General features: G+C 35.0%; 1 protein-coding gene across 1 annotated transcript in view; it reads right to left on the reverse strand.

The window, feature by feature from the left end:
* CNTN5 (contactin 5) overlaps window positions 1-27,615 on the reverse strand; it is a 603,313-nt gene that overhangs the window by 559,280 nt on the left and 16,418 nt on the right. The window contains exons 3-4 of the mRNA XM_035009452.1: window positions 22,307-22,430; window positions 22,004-22,179 (exon numbers count right to left, since the gene is read on the reverse strand). Of these exons, the coding sequence (XP_034865343.1) occupies window positions 22,004-22,179; window positions 22,307-22,430 (300 nt within the window). The remainder of the gene's footprint in view (window positions 1-22,003; window positions 22,180-22,306; window positions 22,431-27,615) is intronic.

Below are 27,615 nucleotides of genomic sequence, written 5' to 3' on the forward strand. Positions count from 1 at the left end.
TCTCCCCCTGCTTGTGTTCCCTCTCTCGCTGTGTCTCTCTCTGTCAAATAAATAAACAAAATCTTTAAATAAATAAATAATAAATAAATAAATAAATAAATAAATAAATAAATAGTAGATTTATTAAAGTACAATTTATATCCCAGGAAACTCACTCATTTTATGTATAGTTCACTGAGTTTTAGTAAATTTATACAGTTGTGCTACCATTACCAAAATCTAGTGTTACAGCACTTCCATCATTTCACAAAGGTATTCCCCCCCAATTTCCCCACTGACCTACTTTTTTAGAAAGCTCATTTTAACTGAATCGAATCATGCAATGTTCAGTCTGTATGTATATATATATGTGGTAAGAGAGAGAGTAGGTGTGTTTGGTTTCTTTTACTTAGTTTAATGTTTCTAAGTTTCATTCATATTGTGGCATGTATCAGTAGTTTGTTAGTTTATATTGCTGAATAGTATCCCATTGTATAGATACACCACTTTCTGTTTATTCATTACTCAGTTGTTGGGGAATTTGGATTATTTTCAGTCTTCAAATTGTTGGTCACTAATGGCTAATAGGCATGTCAAGCCTAATCATGTCTAAAATGGCACTTCTTGTTATATCTTCCCCAAACCTGCTCCACCTGCAGTCTTTTCCAACTCAGTCGAAGGCAATTCCATCTCTTACTATCCATCAGGCCTTAGAGTCATTTTTAACTCCTCACTTTCTGAGACCCCACATGTAAACCATCACCAGTTTTATTGGCCCTACTCAAAACTTTATCTAAAATCTGACCATTTCTCTCACCCTCTACTGTAGTTTTCTTGAATGAACCACAATCATCTCCTACCTGGATTATTCACAATAATGTCTTAACTAATCTCCCTTGTTTTTGATTTTATCTTTTTTTTCAATCTATTCTTATCATAATAGCCAGAGTCATTCTTTAAAATGAAGTTGTGTCATGTCACCGCCCCTCTGCGCAAGACACTCCAAAAATTCCTAATCTACTAAGGACTAAATTGAGTTACCCCAAAATTCTTATGTTGTGTGATGGTATTCTGAGATGGGGCCTTTGCGAGGTAATTAAATTTAGATAAGGTCATGAGGGTATGGCCCTCAAAATAGGATTAGTGTCCTTATGAGCAGAGATACTAGAGAACTTGCTCTTTCTCTCCCTCATGTAAGATTATAGTACAAAGGCAGTGTGTGCATCAGAAAGAGAGCTCTCACCAGAAAACAACTATACTGGCACGCTGAACTCAGATTTTTAGCCTCCAGTACTGTGGGAAAATAAATTTCTGTCGTTCAAGCCACACAATCTATGGTACTTTGTTATGACACTCTAAGCAAACTATTACACCATCTCATTCAGAATCAAAGCCAAAATTCTCACAGTGGCTTGAAGAGCCCTCACCATGTAGTAAGAGGTCTTTTCACCCACTTACTTTTCTTTCTCATAATGATGTTGCAAATGAACATAATTATAAAATACATAAATAAAATGTGATTCTCATCATTAATAGAGAAGAATGTGATATTTTGTATTTTTGCCAAAGGAACAAACTGAAAGCTAAAGTATTTGAATTATTATGATACATTTTTTTTATTTTTTATTCTTATGTTAATCCCCATACATTACATCATTAGTTTTAGATGAAGTGTTCCATGATTCATTGTTTGTGCACAACACCCACTGCTCCATGCAGAATGTGCCCTCCTCAATACCTACCACCAGGCTAACCCATCCTCCCACCTCCCTCCCCTCTAGAACCCTCAGTTTGTTTTTCAGAGTCCATCGTCTCTCATGGTTCGTCTACCCCTCCGATTTCCCCTGCTTCATTCTTCCCCTCCCGCTAGCTTCTTCTTCTTCTCTTTTTTTTCTTAACATATATTGCATTATTTGTTTCAGAGGTACAGATCTGAGATTCAACAGTCCTGCACAATTCACAGCACTTACAAGAGCACGCACCCTCCCCAGTGTCCATCACCCAGCCACCCCATCCCTCCCACCCCACCCCCCACTCCAACAACCCTCAGTTTGATTCCTGCGATTAAGAATTCCTCATATCAGTGAGATCATATGATACATGTCCCTCTCTTTTTGACTTATTTCACTCAACAAAATACCCTCCAGTTCCATCCACGTCATTGCAAATGGCAAGATCTCATTCCTTTTGATGGCTGCATAATATTCCATTGTATATATATACCACTTCTTCTTTATCCATTCATCTGTCGATGGACATCTTGGCTCATTCCACAGTTTGGCTATTGTGGACATTGCTGCTATAAACATCGGGGTACACGTACCCCTTCGGATCCCTACTTTTGTATCTTTGGGGTAAATACCCAGTAGTACAATTGCTGGATCATATGGTAGCTCTATTTTCAACTTTTTGAGGAACCTCCATACAGTTTTCCAGAGTGGCTGCATCAGCTTGCATTCCCACCAACAGTGTAGGAGGGTTCCCCTTTCTCCGCATCCCCGCCAACATCAGTCGTTTCCTGACTTGTTAATTTTAGCCATTCTGACTGGTGTGAGGTGATATCTCATTGAGGTTTTGATTTGGATTTCCCTGATGCTGAGCAATATTGAGCACTTTTTCATGTGTCTGTTGGCCATTTGGATGTCTTCTTTGGAAAAATGTCTGTTCATGTCTTCTGCCCATTTCTTGATTGGATTCTTTGTTCTTTGGGTGTTGAGTTTGATGAGTTCTTTATAGATTTTGGATACTAGCCCTTTATCTGATATGTCATTTGCAAATATCTTCTCCCATTCTGTCGGTTGTCTTTTGGTTTTGTTGACTGTTTCCTTTGCTTTGCAAAAGCTTTTTATCTTGATGAAGTCCCAATAGTTCATTTTTGCCCTTGCTTCCCTTGCCTTTGGCGAAGTTTCTAGGAAGAAGTTGCTTTGGCTGAGGTCAAAGAGGTTGCTGCCTGTGTTCTCCTTTAGGATTTTGATGGACTCCTGTCTCACATTGAGGTCTTTCAAACATTTGGAGTCTATTTTTGTGTGTGGTGTAAGGAAATGGTCCAGTTTCATTCTTCTGCATGTGGCTATCCAATTTTCCCAACACCATTTGTTGAAGAGACTGTCTTTGTTCCATTGGACATTCTTTCCTGCTTTGTCAAAGATGAGTTGACCATAGAGTTGAGGGTCCATTTCTGGGCTCTCTATTCTGTTCCACTGATCTATGTGTCTGTTTTTGTGCCAGTACCATGCCATCTTGATGATGACAGCTTTGTAATAGAGCTTGAAGTTCGGAATTGTGATGCCACCGGCTTTGCTTTTCTTTTTCAATATTCCTCTGGCTATGCGGGGTCTTTTCTGGTTCCATACAAATTTTAGGATTATTTGTTCCATTTCTTTGAAAAAAGTGGATGGTATTTTGATGGGGATTGCATTGAATGTGTAGATTGCTCTAGGTAGCATTGACATCTTCACAATATTTGTTCTTCCAATCCATGAGCATGGAACGTTTTTCCATTTCTTTGTGTCTTCCTCAATTTCTTTCATGAGTATTTTATAGTTTTCTGAGTATAGATCCTTTGTCTCCTTGGTTAGATTTATCCCTAGGTATCTTATGGTTTTGGGTGCAATTGTAAATGGGATCGACTCCTTAATTTCTCTTTCTTCTGTCTTGTTGTTGGTGTATAGGAATGCCACTGACTTCTGTGCATTGATTTTATATCCTGCCACTTTACTGAATTCCTGTATGAGTTCTAGCAGTTTTGGGGTGGAGTCTTTTGGGTTTTCCACATAAAGTATCATATCATCTGCAAAGAGTGAGAGTTTGACTTCTTCTTTGCCGATTTGGATGCCTTTGATTTCTTTTTGTTGTCTGATTGCTGTGGCTAGGACTTCCAATACTATGTTGAATAGCAGTTTTGATAGTGGACATCCCTGCCGCGTTCCTGACCTTAGGGGGAAAGCTCTCAGTTTTTCCCCATTGAGAATGATATTTGCTGTAGGTTTTTCATAGATGGCTTTTATGATATTGAAGTATGTACCCTCGGTCCCTATACTCTGAATCGTTTTGATCAAGAAAGGATGCTGTACTTTGTCAAATGCTTTTTCTGCATCCATTGAGAGGATCATATGATTCTTGTCCTTTCTTTTGTTAATGTATTGTATCACATTGATTGATTTGCAGATGTTGAACCAACCTTGCAGCCCAGGGATAAATCCCATTTGGTGTTGGTGAATAATCCTTTTAATGTACTGTTGGATCCTATTGGCTAGTATTTTGGTGAGAATTTTTGCATCCACGTTCATAAGGGATATTGGTCTGTAATTCTCCTTTTTGATGGGGTCTTTGTCTGGTTTTGGGATCAAGGTAATGCTGGCCTCATAAAAAGAGTTTGGAAGTATTCCTTCCATTTCTATTTTTTGGAACAGTTTCGGAAGAATAGGTATGAATTCTTCTTGAAATGTTTGGTAGAATTCCCCTGGGAAGCCATCTGGCCCTGGGCTTTTGTTTTTTGGGAGATTTTTGATGACTGCTTCAATTTCCTTAGTGGTTATAGGTCTGTTCAGGTTTTCTATTTCATCCTGGTTCAGTTTTGGTAGTTGATACATCTCTAGGAATGCCTCCATTTCTTCCAGGTTATCTAATTTGCTGGCATAGAGTTGCTCATAATATGTTCTTATACTTGTTTGTATTTCTTTGGTGTTGGTTGTGATCTCTCCTCTTTCATTCATGATTTTGTTGATTTGGGTCATTTCTCTTTTCTTTTTGATACGTCTGGCCAGGAGTTTATCAATCTTGTTAATTCTTTCAAAGAACCAGCTCCTTGTTTCGTTGATCTGTTCTACTGTTCCTTGGTTTCTATTTCATTGATTTCTGCTCATGATCTTTATTATTTCTCTTCTCCTGCTGGGGTTAGGCTTCATTTGCTGTTCTTTCTCCAGCTCCTTTAGGTGTAGGGTTAGGTTGTGTACTTGAGACTTTTCTTGTTTCATGAGAAAGGCTTGTATTGCTATATACGTTCCTCTTAGGACTGCCTTTGCTGCATCCCAAAGATTTTGAATAGTTGTGTTTTCATTTTCATTGGTTTCCATTTTTTTTTTTAATTCTTCTTTAATTTCCTGGTTAACCCATTCATTCTTCAGTAGGATGCTCTTTAGCCTCCATGTATTTGAGTTCTTTCCGACTTTCCTCTTGTGATTGAGTTCTGGTTTCAAAGCATTGTGGTCTGAAAATAGGCAGGGAATGATCCCAATCTTTTGGTACTGGTTGAGACCTGATTTATGACCTAGGATGTGATCGATTCTGGAGAATGTTCCATGGGCACTAGAGAAGAATGTGTATTCCATTGCTTTGGAGTGGAATGTTCTGAATGTGTCTGTGAAGTCCATTTGGTCCAGTGTGTCATTTAAAGTTTTTATTTCCTTGTTGATCTTTTGCTTAGACGATCTGCCCATTTCAGTGAGGGGGGTGTTAAAGTCCCCGACTATTATTGTATTATTGTCGATGTGTTTCTTTGCTTTTATTATTAATTGCCTTATATAATTGGCTGCTCCCATGTTAGGGGCATAGATATTTACAATTGTTAGATCTTCTTGTTGGATAGACCCTTTAAGTAGGATATAGTGTCCTTCCTCATCTCTTATTACAGTCTTTGGTTTAAAATCTAATTTGTCTGATATAAGGATTGCCACCCCAGCTTTCTTTTGGTGTCCATTAGCAGTGTAAATGGTTTTCCACCCCCTCGCTTTCAATCTGGGGGTGTCTTTGGGTCTAAAATGAGTCTCTTGCAGACAGCATATCGATGGGTCTTGTTTTTTAATCCAATCTGATAGCCTGTGTCTTTTGATTGGGGCATTTAGCCCATTTACATTCAGGGTAACTATTGAAAGATAGGAATTTAGTGCCATTGTATTGCCTATAAGGTGACTGTTACCGTATATTGTCTGTGTTCCTTTCTGGTCTATGTTGCTTTTAGGGTCTCTCTTTGCTTAGAGGACCCCTTTCAAGATTTCCTGTAGGGCTGGTTTTTGTTTGCAAATTCCTTTAGTTTTTGTTTGTCCTGGAAGCTTTTTATCTCTCCTTCAATTTTCAATGACAGCCTAGCTGGATACAGTATTCTTGGCTGCATATTTTTCTCATTTAGTGCTCTGAATATATCCTGCCAGTCCTGTCTGGCCTGCCAGGTCTCTGTGGATAGGTCTGTTGCCAATCTAATGTTTCTACCCTTGTAGTTTACATATCTCTTCTCCCAAGCTGCTTTCAGGATTTTCTCTTTGTCTCTGAGACTCGTAAGTTTTACTATTAGATTTCGGGGTGTTGACCTATTTTTATTGATTTTGAGAGGGGTTCTCTGTGCTTCCTGGATTTTCATGCCTGTTTCCTTCCCCAAATTAGGCAAGTTCTCTGCTATAATTTGCCCCATTATACCTTCTGGCCCTCTCTCTCTTTCTTCTTCTTCTGGGATCCCAATTATTCTAATGTTGTTTCGTCTTATGGTATCGGTTATCCCTCGAATTCTGCCCTCGTGATCCAGTAGTTGTTTATCTCTCTTTTTCTCATCTTCTTTATTTTCCATCATTTGGTCTTCTATATTACTGATTCTCTCTTCTGCCTCATTTATTCTAGCAGTTAGTGCCCCTCTTTAATAGTCTTTTTGATTTCTACTTGGTTGGATTCTAGTTCTTTTACTTCTCCAGAAAGGGTTTCTCTAATAACTTCCATATTTTTTTCAAGCCCAGCTAGTATCTTTAAAGTGATGATTCTGAACTCTAGATCTGACATCGTACTAATGTCCGTATTGAGTTTGTCCCTGGCAGTCGGTACTACCTCTTGTTCTTTTTGTTGAGGTGATTTTTTCCGTCTTGTCATTTTGTGCAGAGGAGAATAGATTAATGAGAGAACAAAATGCTAACAGAGTAACCATGTCCCCAGAAAATATACTCTAAACAAATCAGAAAAGACCTGAAGCAGTGGGAAAGGAAAGGGAAAGAGAGAAAAAAGAAAAAGAAAAAAAGAAAAAGATAAAGATAAAAACAAAAACAAACAAAACAAAACAACAACAACAACAAAACCAGAATGTCATCAAATATGATCAGGCTGGTATATAGATCAGTGCCACACACTAGATTTGGGGTGTATTTCGGTCTGTTAGAAGAAAGTGCCTCCCAAAATTTTAAAGAAAGAAAAACTTATATACGTACAAAAATAAGAGTTGATATGATGAAGGGATGGAATATGAGTGTAAAGATGGAAATTATAAAAAATTTTATAAAAGGAATTGATAAGAAGTTGTTTGAAAAAAGAAAGAAGAAGATTTTAAAAAAAGAAAAAAGAAAAAAAAAAGGAGAGGATGTGATCAGGCAGGGGAATAGAAAACACCATATACTAGAGATTTAGGGTATATTTTAATCTGTTAGAAGAAACTATCTCAAAATTTTAAAGAGAGAGCAACTTATATATATAAGCCAAAAATATGGGTGTAACTACTATGAAGGGATAGAATATGACTCTAAACATGAAAAATAAAAATGTTTTTTTTTAAAAAAGGGATTGATAAGATGTTGGTTGAAAAAGGGAAAAAGAAAAATTCAAAAAGAAAAAAAAGGAAAAAAAGACAGTTAAAAAAAAAATTAACTTTGAAAGACTAAAGAATCATGGTAAAAAAGCCATGAATTCTATGTGCAGTATTCCCCTAGCGCTGGAGTTCTGCCATTCTCATTGATCGGTAAACTTGGTCTTGGCTGGCTGTTCTCGCTGATCTTCTGGGGAGGGGCCTGTTGCTGTGGTTTCCAAATGTCTTTCCTGGAGGCGGAATTGCCCCGCCCTTGCCCCCTCCTGGGTAAGTAATCTGCTTGGGTTTGCTCTCCAGGGCTTTTGTTCCCTGCGAACTTTCCGTACAGCTTTGGAGGCAGAGAGTGAAAATGGCGGCCTCCCAATCTCTGCCCCGGAGGAGCCGAGAATTTGGGTCCCCGCTCCTCAGTGAGCCCCCAGAGAAAAGCCGTCAGTCAGTCCCGTCTCCCCGGTCTCTGGCCGCACTCCGTGCTCACCCGGCCTGTGACCGCGCGTTTCTATCTCTGGCACCCAACCCGGTCTGGAGTCTCCAAACCCAGCAGATCCCTGCGGTGCACTCCCGTGCGGCTCCTCCCGGGGAGGAAGGTGAGTCTCCCCGGATCTGCCGCTTGTTGGGTCCCTGCTGGAGGAGCAGGGGCCCGACTGTGCCGCGGATCACGGTTTATGGCAACCCCAAGCTGAGAGCCCGGGCCTGGGCTCCACCTCTGCAGCCGGCTTCGCTGCTCCGTTACCTGGGAGCTCTGCCACACTCAGGCACCCCCAGTCTTTCTGTGACCCGAGGGTCCTGAGACCACACTGTCCCGGAGGGTTCCACCCCCGCCTAGCCACCCGAGTGACGTCCCTTGGCGGAGCAGACTTTTAAAAGTTCTGATTTTGTGCTCCGCGGCTCTATCACTTGCCAGAAGCGGCCGTTGGAGGCCCCTCCCCCGCCGTCTATCCTCCCGAATATCGCCTTGGATTCACTTCGCCGCATGTCCTACCTTCCAGAAAGTGGTCACTTTTCTGTTCAGAGAGTTGTTGCTATTCCTTTCTTTGATCTCCTGTTGGGTTTGTAGGTGCTCAGAATGGTTTGATCCCTATCCAGCTGAATTCCTGAGAGGAGACGGAATCCAGGTCTCCTACTCCTCCGCCATCTTGCTCCGCCTCCGAATTTAGAATTTTTTTAAATAAACATGCTAGTTCCATCTCAGCAATTATATTATTTGTTTTTTGTGAATTTAATTACTGTTTGTGAAATTCCATAAATTATAATTTAAATGTCTGTTACAGTTATGATTTCTTAGATGAATGATTTACTATGTTTATGAAAACAGAATTGATATTAATCACCTCATTTGATCTTCTTACTGACAATTTATAGACATATTTTTAGTTGTTTTGTCATGACAGATGTAATCCTTTTAAAATACCATCTAATTTCTTGTGAACTACTATGGAAGACAATTCTCTAAATTCATCTACCTATTAAGAATTGGGAGGCAAATACTTTTTATTTAATTTTTTCAAGATTCTAAAAATAATAATTATATTAAATATTAAATTATGTTAAATATTTCTGGATCTTTTGACATGAATTATAGTAGTGGCATTTGGTAGACACACTAATGTTGACAACTAAAATAAAATAACTTTTACATATACATTCCTAAAGAACTTAACAGCAAGTTTTGTTGCTTAGTTTGACAAATTCTATCACTATTTCCTGACTCTAAGTTTACAATCCAATGAGACTATAAAATGCATAGGAAATATTCATTGCATAGGAATAGAGAGATGTTGCTAGAATTCTAGAATCACTTTTAAAAAGTAAAGTTAGCTTTCTTCTATCTATGATCAGGGCATATCTGAAATTACTTTTATAAAAAGGTGACTTTTTAATATTTCTTTGGAATACCTTAGTTTGTATCAGACGTCTATTGCAATATGGAAGATATTACCAATAGTATGCACAATAATATGTAAAGAAATTACTAACTTTATTTTATTTTTTAATTTTAATATGTTATCTTAGTCATTAGTTTTTAATGTGGTGATCCACAATCCATTGTTTTTGTATAACACCCAGTGCTCCATGCAGTATGTGCCTTCCTTAATACCCATCACCGGGCTAACCCATCCCCCAACTCCCCTCCCCTCTAAAACCCTGTTTGTTTCTCAGAGTCCATAGTCTCTCATGGTTCATCCCTCCCTCTGATTTCCCCCCTTTCATTTTTCCCTTCCTTCTCCTAATGTCCTCCATGCTATTCCTTATGTTCCGCAAATAAGTGAAACCATATGATAATTGACTTTCTCTGCTTGACTTATTTCACTTAACATAATCTCCTCCAGTCCCATCCATGTTGATGTAAAAGTTGGGTATTTATCCTTTCTCATGGCTGAGTAATATTCCATTGTATACATGGAACCACATCTTCTTTATCCATTCATCTGTTAAAGGGCATCTTGGCTCTTTCCACAGTTTGGCTATGTTCGTAGCAGCAATGTCCACAATAGCCAAGAAATTACTAACTTTAAACTGGATATCAACACCTGTTTTGATATTAATATTAATTATATCCATTAATACCTGTACAGGTATTAATGTCCATTAATGTCCATTTATTAATAATATAACTACCCTGTGGGGCACCTGAGTGGCTCAGTTGTTAAGCGTCTGCCTTCAGCTCAGGTCATGATCCCAGTGTCCTGAGATCAAGCCTCGCATCGGGCTCCCTGCTCAGTGGGAAGCCTGCTTCTCCCTCTCCCACTCCCCCTGCTTGTGTTCCCTCTCTCGCTGTGTCTCTCTCTGTCAAATAAATAAATAAAATCTTTAAAAAAATAGTAATAATATAACTACCTGTATATGGAGCTTTATAATTTATAAAATGTTTGTGCATAAATTGTATTACTCATTTTGATTTTCTGTTACACTTGTTAGAGAGGACTATGCATATACCTCTTAAAGAATCATTCTTCTCATAGGTCTCAGAAGGGGATTCTTTTTGAGGGTAGTGGCCATTGTGGTGCTGAGGATATTCATTCATTCACTTACTCATTCTGCAAGTGTTCACTGAGTATTGGCTATGAACTTGCATGTTTGAGGTTGGGTATTAAACTAAAGTAAATAAATAGATAAATGAGACATAAAATCTATCTTCAATGAATTCAGTCTTGTAGAGTCAGTGGTATGCTCAAGTTCAGAATGGCTCTTGGGAGCCAAGGTGATTGTCATAAATAATTGTAATGCAATGTTAACAAGAAACAAATATAATAAAGAACATGTGAGATTATATACAAACACATATTTTATATATAGTATATATATATATTATACACACACACATATATACAGTGATATTTACAGAGAGAGACAGAGAGGGTTGGGGGGAGGTTAGTTGTTGAATGGTAGCCCCGCAGGCAGGTAGACTGTCACATGTAACAAGAATGAAATGCTCTTAGGACAGTGCATCTAGTTCACTATAGCCTGAGTAATAGAGAAGAAGCTGGAAAAGCAGCCCGAATCTATAATAAATGGCCTTGAGGCCATTTGTGGCAGTTTGCACTTTATTCTAGAATGGATTAAAAGACTTTAAATGTTTTAAGGACAGGCTGATCAGATTAGTATTCCTTGGGTAGGAGGAAAAGACGAAGATAAAGAATACTAACCCTTTGTCTAAATACCTCCACATCCATTGAAACAGGCTTAATGGCTTAATGACCTTCAGTAAACTCCATACTTACCACTTAATTCCTGTCAAATGAACAGAATGTAACCCTAACATAGAGAAGTCATCCTGGTCCCATCTTAGTTTAACCTTAGACAGTAACACCATAAATATACTTGAGTATCTAATCTAACTTATAGACTAGGTTAAATGGCCAATGTCTGAGGGTATCTTAAACAAAGCTATGAAAAATGACAAGGGTATTTTAATATGAACCTCCAACACAGACTTATGCAGCATCATTTACAGTTTGAACAAGTCTCCATTGCAATAAAGAGGACTTTTATTAAAAAGATCCTGTTTCAGATACATAAGTAGACTTATTAGGATTTATAATGAGAATTTGCCTAAAGTACTAAATTTGACTCAAAACAAAAAACAAAAAATAAAAATGCTTTCTTTATTTATTTTAATAAAAACATTGCAGAAAACTCACATAGAATTTGAGGCCATGAATTCACAGGTGCTGAGGCCCTTCTGATCTATACATAGCTAACTATGTATAGGGGTTATCCTCTTAGTTCCTCTCCTTTTCATTCTTTGTAGTGAGAAAAACATCAGCTAAACCTAATCACCATGTGATCCTTCCATTAGGTGTCACAAAATTATGGCAAGAATAAAGTGGTTCTACTTCTCTTAAGCTAATAGTTGTTGTATTTTATTGAAAAAAATCAAGATTCTTGAGGATATGGAGTTAAAATTCAGGTTGAAAGGATCAGGAAAATATTTCTGGAAATTGTATAGCTCCCTGAGTGGTTTTAAGGTCCTTTACTTAAGTTTGTAAGTCAAGATGTGAGAGTCTAAACTCTAAGTTTTATTTTTTTTAAAGATTTTATTTATTTGAGAGAGAGAGGGAGAGATAGCACAAGCAGGAGGGAGTGGCAGGCAGAGGGAGAAGGAGAAGTAGGATCCCCCACAGAGCAGGAAGCCCAATGTGGGGCTTTATCCCAGGATCCCGGGATCATGACCTGAGCTGAAGGCAGTCTCCCAACCAACTGAGCTACCCAGAGACCCCTCTAAATCTTACTTTAACTAGCATAGTATCTTACAGCACTTAGTATCTTTTGTATGGCAAACTATTTCCCTAGAAGGAGATTAAAATCTAGAGAATACCCATAGCTTACTTGGAAAGGAGAAATTCATTTCACTAATTAGACTCTATTCTGTATTTTCAGAATCTTCTACACAGACTCTCTTCTATCTACCACCAAATACCACTATAATATCTTATATTTAAATGCCTTGGATTCTGATATCTGTCTCTATCATTACTAAAATTGGTTTTTAAAGGTCTCAAAATCCAAACTTTTTTTTTTTTGAGTGTTACTTATAGCATTTGACAAGTGACAGTTGACACCTTAAAACTGAATGTCATTAACAAAGTAAAACTAAATGTCATTTGTACTTCACTCTATTTTCTTGGTTTTCTTCTGCATCTCTTAGCTTATTCCATTCTTGTCTCCTTCACTAACTCCTTTCTTTCTAACCTTCACTATATTTCTACCAGAGAAATGTGTATATTCCAGAAGGTTAGGTCCTTAACTCTCTTTTCTTTCTAGTACAGTTTCTCTTGATGAAACATCATATTGATTTCATTGAGTCTGTCCTTGTGTTTTGTGGCCAGTTCTCACCTTTCACCTTTCCTAAGCACCAACCAATATTTTAAAATATTGTGTATTTTCTCCTGAAAGTCAAAATAAAATTACCTCTGCTTCTCCTTGTTACTTTATTATGTTACAGTATTATGGATTGTTCAATTGAATTGATCAAAGCTTAGAATCTTGATATCATTTTAATGTTTCCATATTTTTTACATTTCTACCCCCCATTCATTCAATCATTTGCAAATTCTCATGTATCTTAACTTCTTCCACAGACATCGATTATATTCAGTGCCTCAGGAATTCAAGTCCTTTTTACCTAGATTACTGAAATGACCTCCTAACTTGACTTTCACCATAGAGTTTTCTTGGATACATTTTCATAGAGCAGCCCTCCGATTTTCTCTGCCCACTCTCGAAGTGAATAGAGTGAATTACAAATTTCTTTGCAATTATGGTAAACCATCAGAGACTTATGCAGGGATGACAGGTGAGAATTATATTTTACATAGATAATTTCAGGAAAAACAATACAGAGAGATTTTATTGGGATTAGGGTAAAATGAAGAGAGATGTTAAGGAGAAGAAAATGTATGTAGGCAGGCATTTTTTCTGGTAGATCAGGAGGGAAATAATGAGTGTATGAACTCAGGAAATACATATGGAATGGAGAGATTTGTACTGATTTTGCTAGTGTTAAGGTCTATGAGAATATGCATTGTTCATTATAGGCTCCCTATACATATAGAACAATGCCCAAGAGAGAGAAGATACATGCATATAAATGTTCTATGAATAAAATAACTACATATGCTAAACAACAAAAAATGCAATGCATGATTAAGTATGGTATAGGATAGAAAAGGGCAGATTGTAAGCATAAAATTTGAAGTTATATTTGAGTTGGAGGTGCTGTTTTATTATTTACTAGCCATGTGACTTTGGGAAAATAACTTGACATTCCTGAGCTTAACTACGTTTTTCTTTTTCATTTATAAATTAAATCAATAATGCAACTCCCTTAATAAGGTTGATGTGAAGACTAAAGAGGGTAATGATGCATTAAATATACCTAACAGTTTTTGGCTTTTAAGTGCTCAGTAACTATTGCTGCTTATTCTTGCTATTGTTAAATTTATGTGTATACACATCTATACATCTATATCTATTTGTCCACCCATCCATCCATCCATATGAAGAGTAGCAGTGTTTAGCACTTGATATGGAAATGCAATCAAAGAAGAAGGCCTCCAGACTAGGTAATACATGTTCTGTGTTAACTTGTCCCTGAAAGAGTTTTTGTGGAATAAAATAATTTTAGAAATTAAACATATTCAATATCTGCCCCTTTGTTTATACTTTTTGTTTTATATTAGTATCTTTATAAATTATCCTGAGATGGAGCTGCTGTTTAATCAAATGAGATTTAAAACCTTTTTATACTGTTATGCCTTGGAATGTTTTGTGTGGGTAAAGAATCTCTAAAGACACTCTGCTAGGGATTAGAGAATAATGGATTAGGTAAACAGGCTTGAACAGCAAGGGCCAGAGGATTTGTACATTCCTGATCTGGGCCTTTGTGGGTCGTTTTACATAATATGAATGAACACCTGCCTTTCTGCATTTTTAAAAACAAGAAGAAGAACAGTGAGATCCAAGTTCAAGCCAGGCAAATGGTCCATTTTGCTGGAGGGCATCTGTCAAATATGGACAGAGTTATTCATGATTTCCATTAATAATGAAAATATGAGTTGGATAAATTTTAATAAATAAAATACAAAAGTGTTATGTCATAGAATTAAAGGTTTGAGGACAATCTGCCCCAGATTTCAAGTTTGATTAGTTCATTATAACTTCCCTTTAAAGCATAAACTTATGTATTTTTAATTAAAATTTTTTTTTCTGTGATCTCAAAGAATCCATACTGTAGTCTGTAAAGGAGTCATATGCTCACAATTATTATATCTATTATGATCAGAAGACTTGCCCTTTTAAGATAAGATTTAAACCATATTCTTTGAGTAATGATTTTATAAAAGAAAAACATAGTTGTTTTATTTATAGAAAACAAAATTACAAAGTAATATCAACTTATTTTGTAATAAAATTAGATAATTTTACAACTAATAAAATTATCCATGACAATGTGATTCATTCAGGTTGATATTCAAATGATTTAATGAAGTTATTATGGACAAAATCTCATGGACTAATCAAATAAAGCTTTGGATATACTGTGGAGTTAGCAATTATTCAAATAATTTCATTAGGTATCAAATGCTAGTTAAATGTGGTTTTAAAGTCAAAGGTCAATTTTACTTTAAGTGAAGAAGTTTTGGAAAAGCTAGAGAAGTAATTTTTGAGTTTTATATAAAAATAAAAGGTTAAATTAAAGGGCTTAAATACAAAGTCTATAAAAATATAATCTCTCAAAGAGTTAAGGAGGTTATTTAATCAACTGCTTCAAGGAAAACTAATGGAGCATTCTGCATCTAAATCATCTAAATGCCCTGAAAAGCAATATGTTCAAATTTAGGTATGAACTATCAATTTACCAAGGATGACATATGAAGATATTTTAAAGCAAGAGACAGCATGAGGAGATTTTATTCTTGATTCATTTTATGTTTGACTTACTATTTATTCTTCATTCATTTTATGTTTGACTTACTAGTATGAATTATTTCAAAGAATCCAAATTTTGGAGAGATTGCTATGAGCTTTGGATATCTGAAGGATGTTTGAAAAGTGTAGTGTCACATTATCAATTCCAAATTCTCATCAGCATGATAATAAGCTAATAGAGTGACAAAGTTTTATATGGTGTATTCTTGCTTGTCACTGAAGAGAAATTACTACACTAGGTGAGGAAATTATCCTCATGATGAACATCAGCTACAGGAATAAAGTATACTCTGTCAAAAATAATCACTATCAATGTTCTTGATAACCAGTAACAATCAGTACTAACAATAGTTATCCACCTTTGTGTTTATTTCTTTCTTTCTGAAGTTAAAAAATAATTCACAGACATGACTTCTCTACATCACTAATTTTTACTATAACCTTATGAGGTATATATTTATTAATGCTAAAGTATATTATTAACATTAACTATGCTGAACCACATTTATAAATATTCATTTAGGGGGAACTTAAAATAACAGATCCTCATGGTAGACATTTAGACATATAAAGGATAGGTTAAAAGGGGAAAGTGAGCAAGACTGAAGCAGCTTCTCATATCTATTAGTTGCTCAAATCAAAATTTAAAAAAATTAAAAATGAATGAAGTGAATAGTTTCATGATTAAAATCCAGTTACATTTAAAGAATTGGTTTGGTTTTATGTCAAGCTAATTAAACTTGCTATTGAACTGATGTAGGAATATTGTTAAGATCTCTATATAACCCTCGAATGAGAAATTTCAATGAGAATTAAATGTCAAGAAAAGAGTTTCTTCTTTTAAGGAACTCAGGGGAAATTAGAGTCCTTTAAATGTCTGTATTTTTCCTTTTGCTCTGACTGCTGGAAGTCCCAAGGAAAGATTTATGTCTTGGCCACAATAATTATGAGACATTATGGCCTACACTATCTTGACCTCTTATTATGAAATGTCTTTTTATCTGGTGTGTATTTATTTATTTACATATTTACCTTTTAAGCATAATTTTATATAGCAAGTCAAATAAATACCCTTTGGAATGAGATTGAGATAAAATATATTAGTAAAATAAAATAATTATTATATAAATATACATTTGCTATTTCATATTTTTTAATATATTGGGTGACAAGTGAAGAGGAACAAAACTTTAAAAGAAACCAAATTTATTTTACATTTAATTTTTCCACACATTGCTATATCACCAGGTAAAGATGCCAATACCCACTTCTTTATCACCATTCCTTTCAAAAACCAGGATCTATGATGACATTGTCAGCTACTGATAATAGTCACAGTTATCTTGTCCTGTCTCAAGTTCATTTAGAAAATTTAGCTCTCCAGGTTCTAACCATAGATTATCCAATAAATTATGAGGAATGAAGTTTATTAAAAGGGGAAATATGAAAATAAGAAAAAACCATTACATACAAAAGCTAGTATATATATCCCAAAATTATTAGTATATATCCCAAAATTTCAGATCTAAAAAGAGACCTGGTAATTCTTAAACTTCCATAAGAAAAATTGGCAAGTGGCTCATTAACTAAATTTGAACAATAAGAAATGCAGAATGATTACATACTTATTTTTGTTGCTAATATTTATTTTTGTTATATCATATTGATGTTAATAAAGTGATTATAAAATGGAGGTTGATGAAGCAAATATATAAAAACTTTTGAGAAATTACAATATAATTAGAGTTTGAGAGAGAAGTTGAAAATCAAAGAGTATATCAAAGTGAATACAATACATATTTATATTAGAATAGAGAAAGATTGAGTACTATTAGAGTTAAATAAGAGTTATCATCTACAAAATGGATTTACATTTTATTTATTTATTTTTAAAAATATATTTATTGGGGCTCCTGGGTGCTCAGACGTTTAAGCATCTGCCTTCGGCTCAGGTCATGATCCCAGAGTCCTGGGATCGAGTCCCGCATCGGGCTCCCTGCTCCTTGGGAGCCTGCTTCTCCCTCTGCTTCTCTCTCTCTCTCTCTCATGAATAAATAAATAAAATATTTAAAAAAAATTTTAAAGATATATTTATTTATTTAAGAATGAGACAGGGAGAGTGCAAGCAGGGCGAGGGGCAGAAGTAGAGGGAGACAAGCAGACTCCCCACTGAGCTGGGAGCCTGATGCAGGGTTAGATCTCAGGATCCTGAGATCATGACCTGAGCTGAAATCAAGAGTCAGACGCTTAACCAATTGAGCCACCCAGGCTCTCCTGGATTTGTGTGTTTTTGTTTGTTTGTTTAAATTTATATTTGAGAGAGAGAGAGAGAGCAAGAGAGGGGGAAGGAGCAGAGGGAGAGGGAGAAGCAGACTTCCCGCTGAGCAGGCAGCCTGACATGGAGTTCCATCCCAGGACAGAGATCACGACCCAAGCCAAAGGTGGACGCTTAACTGACTGAGCCACCCAGGAGCCCCTGGATTTATGTTTTATAACATAACAACTCATATGTTGGTTATGAGGATGAAATGAGTTAATGTATTTTAAAACACTTGGAGTACTGCCACATAAAATTGTTCAATGGATATAAGCTACTTGAGGCCCTAAAAAAAGGATGTTCTTTTTAAAGTCTATTTTACTAAAATGGTTTAGTAATACTGTCTTCCTACCCATTATCATAACTTATTTGGAACAGTCTTTTTTGTTTTTTGTTTTTTTTGGAACAGTCTTATATGCACCTCTAGAGTCTAGATTTTAGCCTCCCGTAAAATTGTGCATTGTGGTCAATGAAAAGTAGCTGAACTTGATTGACTTGGGATGTGGGTAGGGGATCAGAATATTATTAATGGAAAGTTAGAATATTTTAAAATATATTTCTGGTTGGGGTGCTTGGGTAGCTTCATCAGTTGAGTGTCCATCTCTTGATTTTGGCTTAGGTCATGATCTCAAGATCCTAGGATCAAGCCCTGCCATCAGGCTCCATGTTCAGCGGGGAGTCTGCCTGAGGATTCTCTCTCTCTCTCTCTCTCCCTCTGCCCCTCGCCCTGCTCATGCTCTCTCTCTAATATAAATAAATAAATCTTTAAAAATATATTTATAAAGTTCTGGTTAATAAGAGGACAAAGAAGCTAACATTAAGTGAGTCCCAATAGCCAAATTGTGACAGTTTGCATATATATAACTAAGTTGAATCTGCAAAATCTCATGATTCTAATACTCAGAATCAGAAAGTTTAATATGATGCATATGTGTATAATATACATATGTAATTTCCAAGCAAAAAGTAAAGTGACTCTAATAGGATATGTTTAAATTTTATTTTCTTTATTGGTAATAGGATTGTTACTATATGGACATCTTGAGTCTTCAATTAAATATGATATATTTATAAAATATAGATTAGTACTTTTTCCATGAATATAATTAGGGGAGACTCCCCTGGCATTTATTTAACACTGTCCAATAAGTCTTAGAATCACATCATTTTAAGCAAATATGTCATATTCCAAAAGGTAAAGCCTATGTGAAAGCTATAGATTTAAAGTGTTATTGATATAACAAAAATAATGTTCAAATTATAAAAGAGGACACATCTGTTAAACAGGTCTCACATTTGAAAGGGGCAACCAAAATTGGATTGACTTACAACTCAGACATGAACTCCAGATTAGGTAATATGAGGCTCCTTAGAAAGGATCATTTTAGAAGATCACAATAGAACTACACAGTGTAGAAGACATATCTGATGAATTTGTGGGTTATATATGATGAAACTGATGTATAAAAGGTAAAAATATTTATATAACAAAAACTGAGTAAAGCATAAAAGTATACCTCAAGAATAAGTACAAGACAGTTTACTTATAAGTATGAATAAAAATTTTGTAATCAATTTGATAATTTGTAACTTTTGCCTAATTTTATGACATTTAAAATGTTTAACAGACTTATGTATTAGATTTGAATATTTAATTTGATTACATAGGTTTTGATAATTATTTAAATTTATTAAATGTATTAGTTTTATTTTTTCCCATGGCTGAAAAAAAGTTTTAAAATACTAGTTGTATATTTAAATTTTTATATAAATAGTGGCTGATAGGTAAAAAAGATTAATGATTTCAGCTTTAAAACGTATAAAGAGTGATGAACATTCCTCTACCTGCAAAAACCCTTTAAACATTAAACATTCTATAAACAATAAGTAGTGAGTACATTATCTATCTAGCTATGAAGCTAGACATAGAAAATCATGATGTAAAGGAAAGTTGCCACCAAGTTTTTAATCTTATCTTACCTTTGTATCCTTTCACTTCCTTTTAGAAGCTTCTTTTTTTCTTTCCAAGTTCCTAGCTCAATTTTCTTCCAATCACAAAAGTACCTTGACTCCTAGAATCCCATAATACCCATGCTCATATCCAAGTACACTAGAAAGCAAGTTGGTGGAGTCTTCATTCTCCTCTCTACCACCTATATTTATTTGCAACCCCCCCCCCCCAAAGATGTTCTGGAAAAAAGACAGAGCTAAACCTAAAGGACTTAATTTTCTAATTTTATCAAACGGACATAATGGCATCTAGGTGACGGAGTAATTTTGAGGCAGAAGTGGCCTTCCCTATGTAAGTGACTGCTTCAACCTGGCACATTATGCGCTCTTATGTATATATATGGCCTTCAGAACACAGTTGAGTCAGGTGGGGTGGGGATGGGGAAAGGCAGGGTCATAAGATGCCACCAATGAATGCATATATATATTAACCCTTATGTTAAGTTAAAAATAAAGCAAATTGCTCTAGTCTAAGTTTAGGATACTTGATATGGAATAAGTAAGATAGGGCTTTCCTTGCCTAGTCATTGAACTGTAACTGCTGGGGTGCCAATGTGCTCACTGCAGGTGGGGGTGAGTATCTGATCATTGTGAATGGTCTTTGCAGAAATTCTAGGATGACACAGTCACACAGTCACATTGGATCTTCCAGTAAGTAGATTTTTGCTCTGAAGCATACAGAAAACTTTGCATATTTTGTCTCCACTGGTGATTTGGAGGAGAACAATTGATATATAAGCTATTATGAATTGGTGTACTTGTGTCAGATAGTATAGACCGAAGAGAAAGGTATAGGCCACTTTGTATTCATACATCATATTCTCTGGATTTGCTGTCTCTGTCTTTTTTTTTTTTTTTTTAATTTTATGCATCCATTCATAAGAGACAGAGAGAGAGAGGCAGAGGGAAAAGCAGGCTCCCCGCTGAGCAGGGAGCCTGATGCGGGACTCGATCCCAAGATCCTGGGATCATGACCCGAGCCGAAGGCAGACGCTTAACCATCTGAGCCACCCAGGTGCCCCATGGATTTGTTGTCTCTGTCTTGAAAAGACTACTCTACAGAGGAGCCATTAGGAGGGCTGTTTGTTTATTAGGTTACTCTTTTAATGTGCATGATGAAAAGTATTAGGTTCTGTGTTACACCACATAATATTTTCTAAAATAAAAGGAGTATATTCAGGTTACTATCTTGGTATGTTTGGTGTATGTAGAGTCCTGCCTGAACTCCTTAGCCAAATTTATTTTAAAAGATAATATTTAGATTTTTCTGGGACCTAGCTCTGAATCCATTATCATTCCTTTATTCTTTCCTTTTTCTTTCACACTCCTATAATAGGATGTCTGGATTCTGGGCTAATTAGAAATAATACGTGATGAAGATTATATAGAGAAAAATCAATTATTTCATTCTTCAGGATGTAATTTTAAATTAAAAATCATTTTGTGATAAATTATATACCCAATATAAGTAACATTTAAATTATTAACACAAAGATTCCTACCGTCCTATTTTTTAGATATTGTAATCCTCAAGAATTTATATTCAAGTAGGATTCTTTACTGAGGAATGATACTGTTTGTTTTGTGTTTTTTTTTTTTTACTCAGTAGCCTATCCTCAATTTGGTGTAAGTCTTCATCATAAGTTAAATAATTTCACAAGTTTTAAGAACTCAATACACATAGTTAATTAGATAAATGATCTATTTTAGAAAATATAGATTCTAGTATATATGTTTGATTATATGTATGTATCTTTTTTCTAATTAAAAAATTGGGGCATCTGGGTGAAAAATTACAGTTGGAATCTGAAACATTAGCATTTCAGAGGCGTTTCTTTAGTTTCCTGACTAAGCAGAATTTTTAGAATATATGATCTTATGCCCAAAAGAATCTATAGCAAGTTTTGACTACAATAAACAGTAGAAAAGTAAAAGCAGATAAGTAGATGTTTTAAAATGTGGAGGAAAAGAATTCATGAATAGTATTTTTAACCTCCCAGATTAGTATGTTGGGTTTATTTGAAGAGGGCAAACATTTTAGGGAGTTTCAAAGTATCTTAGAAAGGAACACATTGTTTATATAGTTCTAATCTTTACCAAGATTTTACCACTATATTAAAATTTGGAGTCTTAATTAAGCTTTTACCAAACTGTAAAATTATATGTATACATACTATATACAGATACATGAAGAAAATATATACTTTACTCACAGGCAAATTGAAGTATGGCTTCTCTACTAAGAATACTTCCAAAAGTATTGGCTGCCAAACACTGATAATGACCAGAATCCTTTGCTTCACTTGGATTGCTTATAATGAGGGTCCCGTCTATCAAACTGTAGCGATAATCACTTTCCAAATCTATTTCTGTTCCATTTCGAAGCCATCTTTGGAAAAATCAGAAGACAAATATGTAAAAGTTACTTGAGGTATTATAATACTCCCTGGGAATGTCAGAATCTCATTGAAGGGAATTTTTAGACTTGAGAAAAATGATTAGCAGTGAACTTTTACCTGTAACTGGAAACTGGGTTGCCACGAGCTTCACAATTCAATGCTACTTTCTTTTCATCAGAATCAGTCGGGAAAATTATATCATCTGGTTCTTGTACAAACACTGGCCCATAGTCCACACTTTCTGTAAGGACCAAAAAGGACACACTTTAAAATTTCTAAAAATATCGAAACTTTTTCTCCATTATTTTCATATTTAAAATTTTTCTTTTTCCTTTTACTCAACAGGCATATTACCAAAAGAAAGTAACAACAAGCAAATTACTTTATTTCAGTAAATTAGAGACCTACCCAGAATTTTTTAATTGACTAAGATTTCTTTTAAAAATATGAAAAAAACAAATATCTCAAACGTTGGTGTTGTACACCCTCTGCCTGCCACTCCCCCTACGTGTGCTCTCTCTCCATCAAATAAATAAGCAAAATCTTAAAAAAAACCTAAATATTAGTAAAACTCTTAGAATGTTAAAAATAATATACAATAAATAAAAAGTCATGAATTACTATTGTGTTGCTACTTGGGAACTACAGATATGAAAACATTGGTCCTCATGTATTCTCTGTCCATTCATTTCTTCACTCATTTAATCAAGCACTATTTATTCTTAAAAATGCTAGAGTGTAAAGGATAAATTATGTAATGCAAATAAATATATTCTCAAAGAATAAAAGAGACATGTCCTTAAAAAAGTCAAATAACTGAATAAAAATATCAAAACTGCATAAAATTAAGTGTTCATCAGCAGGTAAACAATGTAAATAAGGAGATCAGAAGAGAAAGAGGCAAGAGGGAAGAACACCTAAACTTATTAAGTACCTACTATATGCCAGATATTAGATTTTACCTCATTTAATTCGTTAATATTCAGAGAAATCCTATGATAAAGGTAATTTTAAACTAATGAAAATTTTATAGAAAAGTAGAAATAAAATTGGGCCTCAGATGACAGGCTTGAGCTTGAAGAGTTTTAGGATAATTCTGGAGTTTTAGGATAATTCTGCTGGAGAAATTATGAGTAAATGTGCTGGAGGCAGTATTAGTCTTATTAGCTTGTAGTAGTGCAAGAATTCACAGAATTATATTCGTATCTAGCTTCCTTAGCATCTTGAATTGTGAATTTAGAAGCAAGTAAAATTTTTTCTTTTATTTTTATTGATCATGAATTTGATTATATAGTAACCTTAGATAAAGATTCTCAACCTTGGCACAAATGCATTTTGGGATATTCTTTGTAGTGAGGATTGTCCTGTGAATTGTAGAATGTTTATAATCATCTGTGGCCCCTACCTACTCGATGCCAACAGCACACCTTCCCAAAGTGTATAATCAAAAATGTCTCCAGAGATTCTTGAATGTCCCCTGGGTCAAGATTGTCCTCATTTAAAACCACTGTCTTAGAAAAATGAAGAGGAAAGATTTTAGGAAAGACATATTTCTAATGCCTCTACTAAACAGTTGGAGATTCACATTCTTTGTAGATAACCACAAGAAAATATCAGGAAAGAAATAGAAGAACAAATGTCCCAGGAAACTCAAGCTTTAACAAATTATTACTGAAAAAGATATACACCTCCATATTTAGAATAATGGGTTTAGAGTACATTTATATGTTTTCTTTAAATATATATTCATTTTCTTTTGGGCAAAGAAAAACAAAAGTGTTCATGGCACTCCAAATATTCATCCAATAAAACTGAGCACTCACAAAGCAGGCACTGACAAGTATTTTGTTTGAGTCCTGGATAATCTAACTGAAGTTCTTTTTTTAAGCTACAAATAATAAAATATTACATGAAAATAACTGAAATGTGTTTCTCTATACCAAATGATGTTGCTATCACAAACTTTTACTCAAAAAATGAAAAACAAGTAATATAATAAAAATAACTAGAGAAAATTATTATCAAAATATTCTATTTGTTGTTGCATCATAATGCATTTATAAAAATGTGGAAAAGCACATGAAACCTTATACTCTCAGGTACAGTTAAACTGCATGATGGAGTCATGAAAATATATCTCTTCTAGTCTTTACACATTATAACTATGATCATTTAAATCAATATTATAAATACCTATAATGCATAAAAACATTTAATAAATATATTTTATATTTTTATATATTTCAAAACTCTTGAGCTTTAGAGTCAGACATACTTGGGTTCAAATTCTAGTACCATCATTTTCTAGCCTTTTTATTTTTTTTATACTTTTTTTACTTTTATCCTTTGTACTGCATTTATTAATTGTGATTGATAATGTCTCCTGACCATATTATTATGAGGATTGATTGACATCACAAGTACTCTATAAATTATAATTAATCACAACAATAACAACTAACATATACTTGTGGTATAATTACTACATTATTGACACTACACTTAATTATTTATATGCAATGTATCATGTAACACTCACAACAGCCATGTGACTAGAATTAATCTCCCCATTGTATAGATGACAAAACTGAGGCTGAAATTAATGAACTAAATGTATATAGCAAATACATGGCAAACCTGGGATACAAATACAAGGCTGTTGGAATCTAGAATCTGATTACCACTGCCACTATATGACTATTACAACTTTGTTATAACATAACTTTGTTATAACATTAAAGCACTTTAATATATATTATTTAATTCTCTGAGCTGAGCATTATAATTATTTTTAATTCAAAGATGAAAACTCTGAGGTTCTGAGAGGAAACTTCTGTAAAATTAGCAACATAGTAAACAGTTGATTTTAACTAAAGATCTATGGTTCTAAATCTTTTGTTCTGAAAATTGTCAGAACAGGACAAGAGAAATAAAGGTTGTCAGGCTGGGAAAAGCTAAATTACATACTGAAAAAATAAGAAAATGGCCTGAACAACATTTATTCTGTTGTGAGTTCTCATCCTCTGTTAGATATCTCTTTATTGTTCAATTGTTACTTCCAAAAGCATTTTAGCAAGCAATTGTCCTCTCTCTCTCTCATTTTTCTCTTAGAAATAAAGTCCACTGTAAGGGGTTGAAGAGCATGTCTATGTAGAGCTTCCAGGTCCCCAGCAAAGGGTAATCAAGGATGATTCTAGCTCTAAAGAGATTCATTTTTAAGGTTCCATACCAAGAATGTATTATTATAGGTAAACTCAGACAGATTGAGTCACTCTCCTGCAGTCATACACTACATCTATTGGTGAAGACTATGAGTTACTTTAAGCAATGTCCTTATATTTTGCAATTTTTAACTTGATGGAATCTGTAACTTGCGGAGATGGACTTCAAAACCATATGATAATCATCACAAAGATCTTGATAACCAGTAAATCAAAATCTTTATTTAACAAGGTAGAAATCTTTGAGATATTTGTGTAACAGGCAGATGCCATCATACACAATGTTAATTTCTCATAGGAGTAATGTTTTTGAGTGATTTTTTTTCTTAAAATTAGCCTTTTTTATGAACAGACTACAACATACCTGTAGTTGGCTAAACCTATAATACTAGTGGTTGTTGTCTGTGAAATATCAGATTCACACCTCCAGAAAGTCCTTCCTCAGAAGAGAATTGTTTCAATTTAAAAGTGATCTGTTGATTATCTCCTACAAAGAATGATGAAATTAACATACCTTCTCTCACTTCCCCCAAGTTTACTCTATACATTTTCTGTTTTGCTTCATGGTTCAGAATATCTGTTGTCTTTACAACTGAAAGACAACTTGGCTAGGTATCAAATTAGGTGTTCAGTATTACTTTCATTAAAGCTTATAGATATTTTTCCATTCTCTGATCACATTTAACATTATCCATGGTAATGGGTCCAGCCTGCCTTCCCTCACTCCTCACTCCTAAATGACTGGATTTTTTTTTGTTGTTGTTCTGTTAATCACCATACATGACATCATTAGTTTTTGATGTAGTGTTCCATGATTCCATGTTTGAGTATAACATCCAGTGCTCCATGCAGAACATGCCCTCCTTAATACCCATCACCAGGCTAACCCATCCCCCCACCTGCCTCCCCTCTAGAACCCTCAGTTTGTTTCAGAGTCCAGAGTCTCTCATGGTTCGTCTCCCCCTCCGATTCCCCCCCCCTTCATTCTTCCCCTCCTGCTATCTTCTAAATGACTGGATTTTATACCTGGATTTCTGTAAGGTGCTTTCCTCATTCTGAATTTCAAGATCTTTCTGGATATGTCTTGGTGTTAAACATTTTGTATAACTGGTGAGTTCAAGACTTTTTGTTTGTTTGTTTGGTTTTAGATTTATTTATTTATTTTAGAGAGAGGGTGGGGAGAAGGGCTGAGGGAGAGGGAGAGAGAGAATCTCAAGCAGACTCCCTGTTGAGTGTGGAGCCCATCACAGGGTTTGTTCTCACAACCCCAAGATCATGACCTAAGCTGAAATCAAGAGTTAGGTGCTTAATGAGCCACCCACGTAACCCAAGACTTTCCTTTTCAGGAAGATTTCTTCTTTATTTGCTCAGTTTTCCTCATACCAATTAGGCATATTTTCAATATTTTTTTTTAAGTCTTCTCTATCATCTCTATAACAGCTTTTATATCTTTATTCTTTTTCTCATTTGTTTGACTTTTACAAATATGAGAGCTACATTCTTATCTTTTCAGTTGCTTCTATATTACCACTAATGAAGTTTTCAATTCCTTAATGGTTTTATTTTCCCTTCCATTTGTTTCCTGAGTTCTAAAAGTTACTTCTTAACACATTCTATCATCATATTTAGTTTGATTTCACATATTTGTTGTTTAAACTATTATTAGCACTGTTATTGTTAGTCATTCCCTTAGGGGGAAGACAGTTGCCCCTGAAGATACTTTCTCAGGTTATGGTGAGGCCCACATTTGAGGAATTGAAATCTCTTGTTTGACCAACCGCCAACATGAAACTGAGGCCTACTAACAATGGTATGAGTGAATTTTTAAGTGGATATTCCCTCAGTTAAGATTTCAAATGAGAATGCAGCTACAATAACAGCTTGGTTGAAATGTCATGAGAGACCTTATGCCAGAACTACCCAGCTAAGCTACTCCCAGATTCCAGACCAACAGTTTCTGTGAGAAAATGAAAAGGTGTTTTAAGTTGCTAAGTTTTAAGATATATTTTACACAGGAATAGACAATTAATATATTGTTTTTTGTCTTCCTCTATTGCTTATGAGAAAATGTATTTAAGATAAACAGTAACTATGAGAACTGAAATTTCCAGGAAAAATATGAGTATCATTTACAAATAATGATTCTTGGAAAAACAAAAAATGCATAATTTAAGTTTCATTGGAATGCTATCCTGGAGCCATACA

The sequence above is a fragment of the Mirounga leonina genome, unplaced genomic scaffold (genome assembly GCF_011800145.1).
Source record: "Mirounga leonina isolate KUSES-001 unplaced genomic scaffold, KU_Mleo_1.0 Mir_153, whole genome shotgun sequence".
Taxonomy (NCBI): Eukaryota; Metazoa; Chordata; class Mammalia; order Carnivora; family Phocidae; genus Mirounga; species Mirounga leonina.